The following is a 16560-nucleotide window of genomic DNA, read 5'->3' on the forward strand; positions in this document are numbered from 1 at the left end:
GTGGTCAGAGCAGAACCTGGGGCTGGAGAGGGTGGCTCAGTGGTCAGAGCAGTACCCGGAGCTGGGGAGGGTGGCTCAGTGGACAGAGCAGTACCTGGGGCTGGGGATCGTTGCTCAGTGGTCAGAGCAGTACCTGGGGAGCAGAACCTGAGGCTGGGGAGGGTGGCTCAGTGGTTGGGGCAACACTGTGGGTCAGTGGGTGGATCAGTGGTCACTGCAGTACCTGGGGCTGGGGAGGGTTGTTCAGTGGTCAGAGCACTACCTGGGGCTGAGGATCGTTTCTCAGTGGTCAGAGCAGTACCAGGGGCTGGGGAGCTTGGCTCAGTGGTCAGAGCAGAACCTGGGGCTGGGGAGCTTGGCTCAGTGGTCAGAGCAGAACCTGGGGCTGGAGATGGGGGCTCAGTGGTCAGAGCAGTACCTGGGGCTTGGGAGGGTGGCTCAGTGGTCAGGGCAGCACCTATGACCCGCCCCTCACTGCCCTCTGGACCCTGATCCCTGCAGAGCCGGGCGTGACTTTCTGGAACCTTCCACGCAGGACACAGCCTCACTGAGACTCACACTCAGACTCACACTGAGACTCAGGGACACTGACACTCAGACACACACTCACAGACACGCTCAGACTCACTCAAGACACTCATAACACTCACACTCAAACACTCACACACTCATATATTCAGACACTCACACTCAGACTCACTCAGGCAGACACTCACCCACACAGAACACTCCGCTTCGCACACCAAACACGAGCAGCCTCGCGGAGTCGGATAAACCGGGTTTATTTTTTTTCCTTTTTTTTTTTTTTTAACAAACTTTTCTTAAAAAAATGGAGGGCAGGCCAGGGCCGTCTGCGGTGTCGCTCAACATGGCCTCCGGCGAATCGCCGCGGGCGGTCGTCGGGGGCTCAAGTGAGTGGAGGGGTCAGTGGTGGAGACCCCGTTCCTACGCCTCGCGTCCTTAAAACAGGACGGGATGGTCGCCGCGTGGGGGGTCGGGGGTAGTCGCTAACCACTGAGCTCCTCTGCCGCCCTTGCCTTCTTCTTCTTTTTCTTCCTTGTGGCGTCGCCGTCCTTGGGGGTAAGGGGGAGAGGTGGGAAAGCTCAGTGCATGGAACACGCGCACCGGCGCAGCTCCCAAGGTCGTTCTAGGTAATGGCGACCGAGTGTGTTCAGAGTGTGAGTCACACGCATCTTGCACACTCACCCTACCCCTCCCACACTCACCCCTTGCACACTCACCCCGTCCTCCGCAGCCTCCTCCCCGCCGTCCGCCTTCTCCTTTTTCTTCTTCTTCTCCTTCTTCACCCGGGGCGTGGTAGTGGGCGTCGCCTCGTCGGCGTCGCTGTCGCTGTCGCGTTTCCTCTGCGGGGGTTGGGGGGACACGAGTGTCACACACACACGCTCACCTGGGTGATCACAGCCCGCGCAACCCACTAGGCTGCACCGCCTCACACGCCTGTGCAACTCACAGTGAGCTGCGCCGCACACCAGGCTACCCTGCCCCTATCCCCCCAACTCCCTCACTGCACACCAGACTACCCTGCCCCTGCCCCAGGCCTCTCACAAGGACTACACTGCACACCAGGCTACCGTGCCGCTACCCTATGACTCTTGCACGGACCGCACTGCACACCAGGCTACCCTGCCGCCGCCCTATACCTCTTGCATGGACCACACTTCCCACTAGGCTACCCTGCCCCTGGCTCCACGCCTCTCGCACAGACCACGCCACTCACTTTCACGATGCTGGCGGCGTCCGCGGTGACCCCAGGGCCCGGCGTGGCTTCGGCGGCCGTCGCTTTCTTGCTGGAGTCACTGAAAGAGGGGGATGGGTGCGAGGTTAGACCTCCCTGCGGCGGCCATGTTATTTTCCATCAGGTCCCGGAGTCTGGGTGGGCGGGGCGATTTCAGGAGGAATCGATAAACCCCGCCCTCACCCGCAAACCCCACCCACCATCACACCAAGCCCCGCCCACACACATGAGCTCCACCCCTGCCCCATAAGCCCCGCCCTTACCTGAGAACCCGTCCCATAAACCCCACCCTCTTTAAGCACTGCCCTCCCCTTTGAACCACGCCCACAAGCCCCACCCACCCTACCCAGACCTCTTTCTAGTCACTCCCGCCTCCCCAAGCCCCACCCACACATGTAACCCCTCCCACCCCGTAAGTCCTGTCCTCTCCTTTGAACCATGCCCACCTCCATAAGTCCCACCCACCCCACCCAGACCTTTCTAGTCACGCCCACCTCGGTAGGCCCCGCCCAAACCTGAGCCCCATCCAACCCTTTAAGTCCCACCCTCTCCTTTGAGCCCCACCCACCCTGCTCAGACCTCTTTCCAATTCTGCCCACCTCTGTAAGTCCCGCCCACACCTGAGCCCCACCCTGGTCTGCAAGCCCCACCCTCTCTGAACCACACCCACCCCATAAGCCCCACCCAGACCTCTTTCTGGCCACGCCCACCTGTGTATGCCCCGCCCGCTTTTTACCCCATCCGCCCCAACTACAAGTCCTGCCCACCCCTAAGCCCCGCCCCTCACCTGTAGTCCACGTAGTCGCGCGTCCAGGAGGCGGGGGTGCCGTCCGTGGGTCGGCCATGTTTGTCCAGGAGGCCCTGCTTGATCAGCTGCTTCTTCTGGCTTGCCTGGGGGGAGGGGGGGCAGGGGCGGGGCCGGTGTCACTCAATGTGTCATTGATAACCATTACAAATCAATAAAAATTAGTGACCAATCATTGCATCAATAACCATTATGTCGTCGATGATCAATGAACATCATCAGAAATGTCATCAAAGATCAATAATCAACAATTAATGTGTTATCGGCCACCTTAATTGCCCATCAATATGTTATCAACGATCGATTATAAGATCGTCAATAATTAAATCATTACATCACTGGTAATCAGTACGTCATCAGTGAATAATCAATAAACAGGGGGGTGGCCATGTTGATTACCAATCGATACGTCACCAATCACTAATCAATCATCGATCCACACGGGAGGCAGCCATGCTGATTGCCAATCAATACCTCACCAATCACTAATCAATCATCGATCAATACGGGAGGCGGCCATGTTGATTATTGACCCATGTCACCTCCAACAAATCAGTCGATGATTGATCATTGTTCAATGCAGCAGTGGCCGCCCCCCTGACCTCTGATCCCCCACCCACCCCACCTCTCCGCCGACCTCTGACCCCCTCCAGCCTGACCGACCTTCGGCCCCAGGCCCCACTTGCGGGGGTAGGTGTCCCGCTCCATGATGACGCGCTTGATCTTCGCTACTACCCCGTGGTCGCACGTGGAGATCACAGCCGTCGTCATCAGTGCGATGGCTGCCGGGGAGAGGGGTGGGTGGGGCAGTGGTCAGAGCAGGGGGCATAAGGATGGAGAGGGGTGGTTCAGTGGTCAGAGCCGGGGACACCGTGATTATTATTAAGGATGGAGAGGGGTGGGTCAGTGGTCAGAGCCAGGGACGCCATGATTATTAAGGTTGGGGCGAGTGGCTCAGTGGTCAGAGCGGGGGGGGGGGGGGGGGAATGCAATGACTATTAAGGCTGGGGGTGGGGGGTGGCTCAGTGGTCAGAGTGGGGGGGGACGCCGTGATTAAGGATGGAGAGGGGTAGCTCAGTGGTCAGAGCCGCGAAACGCCATGATTATTATTAAGGATGGAGAGAAGTGGCTCAGTGGTCAGAGCAGCAAGGGACGCCATTATTATTAAGGATGGAGAGGGGTGGCTCAGTGTCAGAGCAGTAGGGGACGCCATGATATTATTCAGGCCGGGGGGGAGGGGGCAGTGTGTGCAGCTCAGTGGTTAGAGCAGGTGACGCCATGATTATTATTAAGACTGGGTGGGGGGTGCGGGTCAGTGGTTAGAGCAGGTGACGCCATTATTATTAAGGATAGGGAGCTGGCTCAGTGGTCAGAGCGGTGGACGTCATGATTATTAAGGCTGGGGGAGCGGCTTAGTGGTGAGAGACGGGGACACCGTGATTATTAAGGATGGAGAGGGGTGGCTCAGTGGTTAGAGTTGCGGGGGGACACCCCACTGTCATTAGGGCTGGGGGTGTGGCTCAGTGGTCAGGGGCCCTGACCCCCACCCTCGACCCCAAAGGAGAAGGTGGGGTGGTTCAGTGGTGAGAGCAGGGGACATTATTATTAAGGCTGGAGGGTGGGGTGGGGTGCGGCTCAGTTGTCAGAGCGGGGGGTGGGGTGGGGGGGATGCCCTTACTATTAAAGCCGAGGACTGGGTAGCTCAGTGGTCAGAGCGGGAGGGGTACGCCATGATTATTAAGGATAGCGGGGTGGGTGGCTCAGTGGTCAGGGGCCCCGACCCTACCCACCCCCCCCCAGACCAAGATGGCGCCGCCCCGCCCGGCCCTCACCCACGCAGACGGCCTCGCCCTTGGTGGTGATGACCACGACCTCCTGGTTGACCTCGATGCCGTCCTCGTAGCGCAGGAGGCCGGGGAGCATGATCTTCGCGCCGTAGCAGATGGCGTTGACCTGCGGGGGTGGGGGGAGACGGGGGGTAACGTGAGGGTCTGGACGCTGACCGCTACCCGACCTGGGCGCTAAATTCCCCACCTGGGTGCTAACCACTGCCCCGCCTGGGCGCGAACCATTGCCCTGTGTTCCCTCCTTCTATGCTGGGATGGGGGACGGCTGATCGCACCGGGCGTTAACCACTGTCCTGCCTGAGCGCTAACCACTTCCCCACCTGGGCGCTAACCACTGCCCGGTCTATCCCTCCTTCCATGCTGGGATGGGGGTCGGCTGATCGCACCGGGCGCTAACCACTGCCCCGCCTGAGCGCTAACCACTTCCCCACCTGGGCGCTAACCACTGCCCGGTCTATCCCTCCTTCCATGCTGGGATAGGGGAGATGGCTGATCGCGCCAAGCGCTAACCACTGCCCCATCTGGGCGCTAACCATTGCCCCGTCTGCCCTCCTCTGGTGCCGGGGCGGAGGAAGGGCGCTAACCACTACCCTTCCTGTCCCTTCTTCAATACCGGAATGGGGGACGGTATGGCCGTTCGCACCAGGCGCTAACCACTACCCCACCTGGACGCTAACCATTACCCTGTCTATCCTTCTTCCATACTGGGACTGGTGAAGAACAACCGCATTGGACGATGACCACTGCCCCGCCTGGACGGTAACCATTGCCCTATCTGCCCTCCTCCCATTTCGGGATGGAGGAAGGGCGCTAACCACTACAATGTCTGTCCCTTCTTCAATACCGGGATGGGGGACCGGCCAGCCGTTCGCACCGGGCGCTAACCACTACCCCGTCTGTCCCTCCTTCCGTGCTGGGATGGGGGGGGGGGTTGGCTGATCACACCCAGCGCTAACCACTGCCCCACCTGGGCGCTAACCATTGCCCTGTCTGCCCTCCTCCTGTTCCAGGATGGAGGAAGAGCACTAACCACTACACTGCCTGTCCCTTCTTCCATTCCAGGATGGGGGATGGCCGTTCGCATCAGGTGCTAACCAGTGCCCCACCTGGGCGCTAATCACTGCCCCGTCTGGGCTCTAACCACTGCCCCGTCTATCCTCCTTCCATACTGGGACTGGTGAAGGCCAACCGCATTGGACGATGACCACTGCCCCGCCTGGGCGCTAACCACTGCCCTGTCTGCCCTCCTCACGTGTCGGGATTGAGGAAGAGCGCTAACCACTACACTGCCTGTCCCTTCTCCAATACCGGGATGCGGGACAGGACGGCAGTTCGCACCGGGCGCTAACCATTGTCCCGTCTGCCCTTCTTTCATGCCAGCTAATCGCATTGGACGCTAACCACTGCCCCGTCTGTCCCTCCTTCCGTGCTGGGATGGGGCACGGCCGTTCGCACCGGGCGCTAACCACTACCCCACCTAGGCGCTAACCACTGCCCTGCCTGGGCGCTAACCACTGTCCCATCTATCCTCCTTCCATACTGGGACTGGTGAAGGCCAACCGCAATGGACGATGACCACTGCCCCGCCTGGGCGCTAACCACTGCCCGGTCCGGCCCTCCTTCCGTGCCGGGATGGGGAACGGCTGATGGCACCAGGCGCTAACCACTGTCCCACCTGGGCGCTAACCACTACCCCGCCTGGGCGCTAACCACTGCCCCGTCTGTCCTCCTCCCGTTCCGGGATGGAGGAAGAGCGCTAACCACTACCCTGTCTGTCCCTTCTTCAATACCCGAATGGGGGACGGCTGATCGCACTGGGCGCTAACCACTATTCTGCCTGGGTGCTAACCACTGCCCTGCCTGGGCGCTAACCATTGCCCCATCTGCCCTTCTTCCATACTGGGACTGGTGAAGGCCAACCGCATTGGACGATGATCACTGCCCCGCCTGGGCACTAACCATTGCCCTGTCTGCCCTCCTCCCGTGCCAGGATGGAGGAAGAGCGCTAACTACTACCCTGTCTGTCCCTTCTTCAATACCGGGATCGGGGACGGGACGGCCATTCGCACCGGGCGCTAACCACTGTCCCATGTGCCCTTCTTTCATGCCAGCTAATCAAATTGGACGCTAACCACTGCCCCATCCGTCCCTACTTCCGTGCCGGGATGGGGACGGCTGATGGCACCGGGCGCTAACCACTGCCCCGCCTGGACGCTAACCACTGCCCCATCTGTCCTTCCATACTGGGACTGGTGAAGGCCAACCGCATTGGACGATGACCACTGCCCCGCCTGGGCGCTAACCATTGCCCCGTCTGCCCTCCTCCTGTGCCGGGGTGGAGGAAGGGTGCCAACCACTACCCTGTCTGTCCCTTCTCCAATACCGGGACGGGGCACAGGACGGCCGTTCACACTGGGCGCTAACCACTATCCTGCCTGGGCGCTAACCACTGCCCCATCTGGGTGCTAACCATTGCCCCGTCTGGCTTCCTCCCGTGCCGGGATTGAGGAAGGGCGCTAACCACTACCGTATCTGTCCCTTCTTCAATACCGGGATAGGGGGCGGGACGGCCGTTCGCACCGGGTGCTAACTATACCCCGCCTGGGCGCTGACCACTGCCCCGTCCGTCCCTCCGTACCGGATTCCCATACATCCTGTTCTATACGCCGCCCCCTATACGTTAACCATACGTCCCTGTTCCCATAGTGCAGGGGGGAACGTATAGAATGAGCGGGGAACATAGACAACTAATGGCACAGAGAGAACGTATGGAACGAACGTACAGAACTACTGACACAGAATCAGCGACGTAGGAACGCATAGGACAGGCAGGGAATGTACGGAATCAACGCCATCATAAAGGGGGCCTATACGGTTAGCGGGGAACCTATGGAACCATATACAATTAACGGTGTAGCGGGGAATGTATAGAAGAGGCAGGGAACGTGTGGAATCAGTGAGAAATGTATAGAATTAGTGGGGAATGTATAGAATCAGTAGCACTGTAAGGAGAATGCATACAATTAACAAGAAAAAGGGAATGTATAGAACTGGCAGGGAACATATAGGATGAGCAGGTGATGTACAGAATCAGGGGTAACATATAGAATCAGGGGTAACTTAATGTATGCATGGGATATATGGGATCGGGGATGACATATGGAATGGGGGACGATGTAAAGGGATCATACAGAATCAATGCCATCCTAAAGGAACCTATATAATTAGCAGGGAACCTATGGAATTGGCAGGAAATGTGTAGAATCAGTGAGTTAAGAATGTATAGGGCAGGTAGGGAACGTATGGAATCAACACCATCATAAAGGGGGCCTATACAATTAGTGGGGAACCTAAGGAAACAGCGGGGATCGTATATAATTAATGGTACATCGGGGAATGTATAAGACAGATAGGGAACATATGGAATCAGTGGACAGTGTATAGAATTAGTGTGGAATGTACAGAACCAGCGGGGAACATATAGAAGGAAACATATCATAAAGAGAATGCATACAATTAGCAAAAATGGAACATATAGAACAGGCAGGGAGCATATAGAATAGGTGCCATATGGAATCAGTGATGTAAAGGGAACATGTAGAATGGGGGCATCATAAAGGGAACGTATAGAATCAATCAGGGGTGACGTATAGAATCAGGGACAAATTGAAGGGAACATATGGAACCGGCAGGGAACGTATAGAACGGGTGGGTAATGTATGGCACCGGAAGCACCATATGGAACGGGCAGGTGACATATAGAACATATAGAACTAGCTGGTAATATATGGAATTGGGGTGACATAAAGGGAACATATAGACCGGGCGCTGGCTGCGCCACCCACCGCACTGTCCTTCATCACCAGGCGCTTGTGCGACGTCAGCAGCTTCTCCAGTGGGAAAACCACGCGGCGCAGGTAGCTCTCGTCCCGGTGGTGGTCGTATAGATACTGCGCGTCCAGGACGTCGTGCATGGTCACCATGTGGTCCTGGGGGGCGGGGCGGGGACCAATGCTGTCATTACGTACGTTCCGTCCCCCATGTGACGTATAGCTATACATCAGACCGCCACCAAAAATAACATATATCTATACATTGGGCCCTCAAATACTTCATTCTATGTCTGACCCCCCCACATACTGCATATCTATACGTCCAACCCCCACTTAATGTATGTCTATACATCAGACCACCAGATACTATGTCACTCCCCCAAAAACAATGTATATGTATACATTCGACCCCCCTCAAAAATACTGTATTTCTATATGTCCCATCCCCACATACTGTGTATCTATACATCTGACCCTCAAATGCTGTGGTTCTATACGTCAGGCCTTCATATTTCTATACATCACACCTTCAAATACTTGACACATAACATATATCTGTACGTCAGGTCGCCCCAAAATATTGTATTTCTATACGTCAGACTCTCAGATACCATATATAAACATGTTGGACACCCAAATACCGTACATCTGTCAGTATTAACTACACATTGTCTTCTATACGTTGTCTGCTACACTCAGCGTGAACTACACACTGTCTCCTATGATGCCACCCATACATCGTGCCATACATACATTGTCCCCATACATTAACTATGAATTTTCTTCTATATGCTGTCTTCGCATTTCCCCCCATACATTGCATCCCATATCACCCTACATTCCCTCCCATACACTGTCCTCACATTTTCTCCTATACATTGACTCCCATATGCTGCCTCCCATGTTGCCTGCCATACATTGCCGCCCACATATCCTCCCCTATACATCATGTTGTATATTCTTCCCATACATTGACCTCTACACACTGCACCCATAAATCCTGTTCCATACATCGTCCCCCATATACCTATACATTAACTACAACATATCTTATTTTCGCCTATACGCTGTCCCCTATACTTCCTGCTCTATATGCCATCCCCTACGTATCATACTCTATACGTTGACCTCTATATGCCATTCCCTATACATTAACTATACATCACGTCCTATACATTTTCCTCACTCTGCTCTACTCGCCGCCCCCTTATGTTAACCATACGTCGTCCCCTCCCCCACTATACGTCGCCCCTTAGATCACATTCTACACGTCACCCCCTATACATTGTTCCATATGTTGACCCCTGCACGCCACCCCCCATACGTTGTCCCCGTCCCCTGCTCACCCGCTCGCCCACGACCCCCGAGCGCACGCGCCGCAGCTCCTGCATCTGCCCCCCGACGCCCAGCAGCAGCCCCAGGTGCACGCACAGGGTCCGGATGTAGGTGCCAGCCTCGCAGCTCACCCAGAACACACCTGGAGGGGTCACGGGGAGGTCAGGGGTCACGGGGAGGTCAGGGGTCACGGCGAGGTCAGGGGTCATGGGATGGACGGGATGGGGAGAGAAGGGGAAAGAGAATGAACACGGAGAGGTCGGGGGTCACGGGGTAGTCGGGGGTCACGGGGAGGTCGGGGGTTATGGGATGGATGGACGGACGGGGATGGAGACGGGAAAAATAAATACGGAGAGGTCAGGGGTCACGGAGAGATCAGAGGAGGTCACAGACACCACATCCAAAACAAGCACACGGGGTGGTCAGGAGTCACAGGATGGACGGGAAAAATAGAGGTCAGGGGTCATGGAAGTGTCAGGGGTCACAGGACAGACGGACGGGGGAGAGGGGGGAAGAGAATGGAAGTCACGGGGAAGTCAGGGGTTACGGGACAGATGGACAGAGATGGGAAAAATAAATAAGAGGTCAGGGGTCACAGAGAGATCAGAGTTCTTGGGACGGACAGATAAAATATGGGGAGGTCACAGTTCACAGATATGGGGCGTGAGGTCAGAGGTCACACTGCAACCCCGACGGCAGCCATAGCTACATACGGAACGGTCAGAGCTCACAGACACGGGTTGAAAAGGTCACACTTCCCAGAAAGGTCAAGGTTCCCAGACCACGACCCCCCCCAACAGGGGATCCCCGGGAACACACCCTCCCTCTCGCCCATGACCCCACCGTGACCCCGGCCTCACCCAGCCTGCGCTCAGGGTCGTACTCGACAACACGGCTCTCATAGATTGTGCGCACGCGCAGCTGCCGCTTCACTGCTGCGATGAGCGGGGGACGCTGGAACAGGGCGCCTGTCAGGGTCTCCAGGGCCTGGGGGCAGGGGCAGGGAAAGATGGCGGCCAGGGTCACATGAGGTAACGGGGGCGGGGGGGGGGAGAAATTAACATTCGAATCCGTGAAATATTCAAATTTATGAGGCAATGTAATTAATATGCAGATTCCAGAAATTAATTCCAATATGTGAAATGACTATGCAAATCCAATAAATTAATATTTAAATTCTCAAAATTAATATGCAGCTTCACAGAGGTTATAAGATCCATAAAATTAACTCAAAATAAAACTTATTAACTTAATATTCACAAAGTCTAATATTTAAATCTGCAGTTATATTCAAATTTACCAATTAATATGTTTAATATGCAAGCATACATTTATATATATAACGTATATTCAAATCCAAAAAATTAATTCAAACTCAAGCTTGTAAACTTAATGCAAATTAAAGAAATCAATTCCAATCCGTAAACTTAGTATTCAAATCCATAAAATTTAATATTTAAATCCCCAAAAATCAATATTCAGATTTATAAAACAATGTAATTAACATGCAAATTCATACCAGTTATAAAGTTCACATAATTGAAATTCATAAGATCTAATATTTAAACATGCAAGTTAATATTCAAATTTACGCGTTAATGTTTCAATATGCAAACTTATATATTTACATATTCAAATCCAAAAATTAATTCAAACTCGAGCTTGTAAAGTTAATTCAAATTCAAGAAATTAATTCCAATTCTTAATTTAATATTCAAATCCATAAAATCTAATATTTAAATTACCAAAATCAATAGTCAGGTTTATGAATAATGTAGTATGCAAATTCATAAATTTAACTAAATGTATATTCGAGTCCATAAAATTTCATCCCAACTCAAGTTCGCCAAATTAATCCAAGATCCAGAAAAGAATCCTGATTCGTAAAATTAATATTCAAATGTGTAAAATGAATACACAATTCCATTAAAATTAATATTCAAACCTGTGAAATTAATATGTAAATGCATAGAAGTCATAAATATCCATAAAATCAACTCAGGGCAAAATTCGGGAAATTACTATGCATATGCAAATTCATAGTTAATATTCAAAGCCATAAAAATTAACATTCAAACCCGTAAAATTAATATTAATTCAAACTTAACGTTTGGTCCCGTAATCGCCCCTAAAGCCGCGCCTGAAACCGTAATCTCCCTGAAACTGCGCATCACTGAGTCCCGTAATCTCTTTAAAACCCCCGCACTCTGTACCGTAATATCTGTAAAATCGCGCAGTTTTCCCGTAATCTCCCTAACACCGCGCAGTACTGCGTACTGTAATCTCCCTGACAGCGCGCCCTGTCCCATAGTCTGTCTAAAACCCTGCAGCACTGCGTACCGTAATCCCCCTTAAAAAACCGTACTGTCCTGTAATCTCTCTAATGCAATGGACGGTACCGTAATTCCTCCAAAGCCGCTAACTGTCGTACTCTCCTTAAAGACTCGCACTCATTACCGTAATCTCTCTAATACCGCGTACGGTACCGTAATTCCTGTAAAGCCGCTCACTCTGATCCGTAATCTCCTTAAAGGCGCGCACTCGGTACCGTGATCTCCCTGACAGCGAGCAGCAATGTGTACTGTCATCTCCATAAAACCGCGCACTCGGCACCACCGTAATATCCCCAATAACTCCCGGGTGACCCAGGCTGTGAGGCCACCTGCTTAAGTGACCCCAACTCACCCTGGAGAGCTGGGCGGTCCCCTCGATAGCATTGTGCAGCCGCACGACCCCGACATACTCTTTGCCTGCAGGGAGGACACACAGGGGCGGTCAGGGCAGGGACGCGAGGGGGTGGTAGGCTCTACATTAGTGACCTCAGGAAGGGGGTTCGGGAACTGAGGACGCTTTGTGTCTAAGAAGGGCTATGTCATAGTGAACGGCGCAATGACATCACCCCGAACTGGAAGTGTGGAGGCTGAGATCTTCTGTGTGAAATAAGTCCTGTCCCGCGCCCCTCCCTCCTGCCCCTCCCCGTCCTCCATCTGTCCCAGCCCCTGCCTCACTCACAGAAGCCCCCTCCCCCCTGCGCACCCCCCCCCCGTTGCAACTGCCCCGTGTCCTCCATACGCACCCTCCTTCCTGCCCCTCCTCCCTACCCCTTCCCCCCTCCCTTCCCCCACTACCCCCTCTACCCCCCTCACCTGAACTACCCACCCCTCCATTCTGCCCCTCCACCCCTCCCCCACTACCCACTCTACCCCTCACCTGCACTACCCAACCCTCCCTCCTGCCCCTCCTTCCACCTTCCCCTACCCCCTCCCCCGCACTACCCATCGCTCCCACCCCTTGCTCACGCACCCCTCCCTCTTTCACTGCCCCTCCCCTCCCCCCGTACACCCCCCCTCACCCGCGCTCTGCTGTGACTTGACCAGGCGCGTGGCGCGCTCGATGCAGACGATGAGGCACCCGGTGACCTTGGGGTCAAGTGTCCCGCTGTGCCCCGTCTTCTCCACGCGCAGGATGCGGCGGATCCAGGCCACGACCTCGTGCGAAGAGGGGTTGGATGGCTTGTCCAGGTTGATGAAGCCGGTCCTGGGGGGGGGGGGGGATATATACATCACGTGTAGGCCAATGTCACACATGTCACTTATATAACATATATGCTACATATAGGCTACACGTCATATACATACCATATATATACCATGTGTACGTAACATATAGAACATACGTCATATATGCATCATACACGTGTCACATATACATTATATATACATCGTGTATAGGTTATATGTTCTATATACATCATGTGTGCAGATGCAGCCGGTCCTGGGGGGGATATGTATACGACACATGTACTCTATACGTCACACATGTCACACACGTCACATATACATCATATATGCATGACATATACATCATGTATACATAACATAAAGGCCAGGGTTGGGGGATTTAGCTCAGCGGTAGAGCGCTTGCCTAGCAAGCGCAAGGCCGTGGGTTCGGTCCCCAGCTCCGAAAAGAAGATGCATCACACACGTCACACATACATTATAAACACACTATGCATAGGTTATGTGTTCTATATATGTCATGTGTTCAGACAAAGTTGGTCCTGGGGCGGGGGAGGGATGGATAAGTCATGTGTAGGCCATACATCACCCACCTGTCATATATACGTCATATATATGTTATGTATGGGCTACACATCATATATGTATTATATATACATCATGTATACATAACAGATAGGCCATACATCATATATGTGACACACATATGTCACAGATACATTATGTACACATGATGCATAGGTTATATGTTCTATATACATCATGTGTACAGATGAAGCTGGTCCTGGGGAGGCGGGAGGTACATTCGTTATACGGTGTATATATACACGCTATATATAGGTTGTGTGTTTTATATATGCTACATATCCTATGTATACACATTATACATAGGTTACATATGCAGCAGATCGCCTATATGTATACATACAGGTGATAATTGGAGCAAATTACATACACATAGGATATGATATGGTGATATATATATAACCTATATATATATGTAGGCTATATACATTATATGCTCACCCAACCATGTGTATGTATGTATGTGTATATATATATATATGTATATACAGGTCATACAGTATACAAGTGTGTACCTACAGGTCACGTACTCAGATCACATATATACACATAGATTAGGATGTAGATACTATGATATACATACATATAAATATATAGGTTAAACGTCCGGGTCTCCCCGTCCCGCCTACCTGACGTACTCCCCGATCTCCCTCTTCAGCGGGTTGGAGCCGCACGGGATGGGCGTGTAGTGGGTCGTCCGCACGTTCAGTCTGTCAAAGTTCTGGGGAGGCGATGGCGGGGTGGGGGGTGGGGGGTGTCAAAGGTCACCCACAGTAAAGATGGCCACCAAGCTGACTCACCCACGCCGCCCAAATCAAAGATGGCTACCAACTCTCTTCGCTCAGGCCGCCCACCTTGAAGATGGCGCTCTAACCACTCACCCACCTCTACGGTTCCTCCCCAGCCCAGTTTTGAGGAAGGGTCTCTCTCTACCTAGGCGAGGCTAGCCAAGCCCACTGGTGTCGAAGGGGTGGAGCAGGACATGGCCTCCCAGTGGTCAGCGACCTTTACGATTAGGGTTTTAGATGGGAACTGGTATGGAATCCACGCATCCCGTGACGTGGGTGGGGCGGGACCTACCTTGAGCAGCAGGGGCCACTGGGAGGTGTCCAACTGAGCCGCCTTGGACTCCGGTTTGATCAGGAAATCTTCCGCGTGCTGGATCTCCTGCGGGGGGGGGGGTGACAGGAAGTGGGGGGATGACAGGAAGTGAGGGGTGACAGGAAAGGACGAGCCATGGGGGGGGGCGTCGGGTCCGTTAACTTCGGCCATGTCAGGCTGGACCCAAATATTTAAATATTTTAGCATATATTAATATTAATGTCCTAATAAAGCCTGGGGCCCGAAGTGGAATCTCGGGATGACGTCATCGGCCGTTCACTGTGACATCACACACGCGACATATAGTCCAGAAAGGTCGGGGATGATGTCATCGCACACTTCATTGACATCATACGTGGGACGGGTCACAGGGTCGGGGATGACGCCATGGCTCCGTGTGCTGTGTTGTCACACGTCAGAAAAATAAGAATGAAGAAAAAAAAAAAAAAAACCCCACGGCCACTCACAGCCACGTCAGCTTCCGGCAGCGGCTTCCGCTCTTTCTTCTTCTTGTGCTTCTTCGGGAACGTCATGGCGGCTGCGGGGGAGACAAACGCAGGGACCTGAGCAGTGCCTGCTCAGACTGAGAGGTTTAAAGTCGGCTCTGATGTCGGGGCCCAAAGAAAGCCTGATGTCACCGAAAACCCATTCGTTTGAAAGCCTGATGTCACCGAAAACCCATTCGTTTGAAAGCCTGATGTCACCGAAAAAATAAATGTATTCTAAAGTCTGGCGTCACCAAAAATTAGGCCTGACATAACCGAAAACCGTTCATTTTAAACTCTGAAGTCACCCAAAGTTTATTCTTAAGTCTGAAAAACGTGAAAGTCTCACGACACCAAAAGTTTTAAAGTGTGACATCACCAAAATTAGGTCTGACGTCACAGAAAACCATATATTTTGAGCTCTGACGTAACCCAAACTTTATTCTTAGGTCTGACGTCACCGAAAAACTTTAAAGTCTGATGTCACCAAAAGTTAATTTTAATGTTTTACGTAAAAGTAATACTCCAGTCGCTGACGTCATCAAAAATTATTCTAAGGCCTGACGTAAAAATAAACAGACATTTTAAAGTCTGACGTCAGCGGAGGGGGAACCACGTTCCTAAAGCACAACCTGGCAGAAAATCGGCCCCAGAACAGATGCTGACCAGCGCCGCCCACCCCCCCCCCCCCCCCGTCACGGCTCCCGGGCTCTTAAAACGTCCCAGCGTCAACTTCCCTCGGGCGACTTCTTATGACGACAAAATCGCCTCTATGACGCCCTCGGGACCAGACTCGAGTCGTGTTTGGCGCGAGGCAGGGAGCTAAGAAAGTCACGCGGGTCTAAAACGCGCGCGTGTGGCCCCGACATGGACTCTCCGCGCCTCCTTATGACGACACAGTCTGGCCAGCCTCTATGACGCACTCGGGAGGCGACCCGGGTCATGTTTGGCCCGGGACCCAGAGCCAAGGTAGTCACGCGGGTCCGCGCTCGGCCCCGGCACACATAAAGGCCAGCGGCGCAGCGGTCAGACCGCGGGACGGGAATCGCGCGGGCCACGCGGGTCGCGCAAGCGCAGCGCCGCGCGACTGCCTCCGGGTCACTGAGCGACCGCGCTGGAACTCGCTCCGGGTTACGGATCGCGCCGCGCAGTGCCTATTCGGCGCTGCGGTCCTTACCTTCCGCGTCCGCCATGTCGCAGGCAGACAACCCGGCCAACCGCCGCTAACCGCCGCCGCGAGCCGAGAACCGCGCACGCCAACAGTCACCACGCGCCGCCGGGACACGCCCACCGCT

At 53.6% G+C, this 16560-nt stretch overlaps 1 protein-coding gene across 2 annotated transcripts; it reads right to left on the minus strand.

The window, feature by feature from the left end:
- Positions 1–766: 766 nt before the first annotated feature.
- LOC134484494 (H/ACA ribonucleoprotein complex subunit DKC1-like) lies at positions 767–16560 on the minus strand. 2 transcript variants are annotated; one of them, XM_087601378.1, is made up of 15 exons: positions 16443–16560; positions 15248–15318; positions 14760–14846; positions 14309–14400; positions 12929–13113; positions 12262–12326; positions 10437–10563; positions 9588–9718; positions 8254–8397; positions 4394–4514; positions 3225–3343; positions 2544–2647; positions 1739–1817; positions 1242–1364; positions 767–1073 (listed from the first exon to the last, which is right to left on the minus strand). In XM_087601378.1, exons 1-15 carry the CDS (start codon positions 16456–16458, stop codon positions 1008–1010), a joined length of 1530 nt encoding a protein of 509 aa, XP_087457504.1. In that variant the 5' UTR covers positions 16459–16560; the 3' UTR covers positions 767–1007. The 2 variants fall into 2 exon arrangements, with proteins under 2 accessions (XP_087457504.1, XP_087457505.1); XM_087601379.1 differs by lacking the exon at positions 16443–16560 and adding an exon at positions 15999–16338.

The sequence above is a fragment of the Rattus norvegicus genome, chromosome Y, assembly GCF_021556685.1.
Source record: "Rattus norvegicus strain SHRSP/BbbUtx chromosome Y, alternate assembly SHRSP_T2T, whole genome shotgun sequence".
Lineage (NCBI taxonomy): Eukaryota > Metazoa > Chordata > Mammalia > Rodentia > Muridae > Rattus > Rattus norvegicus.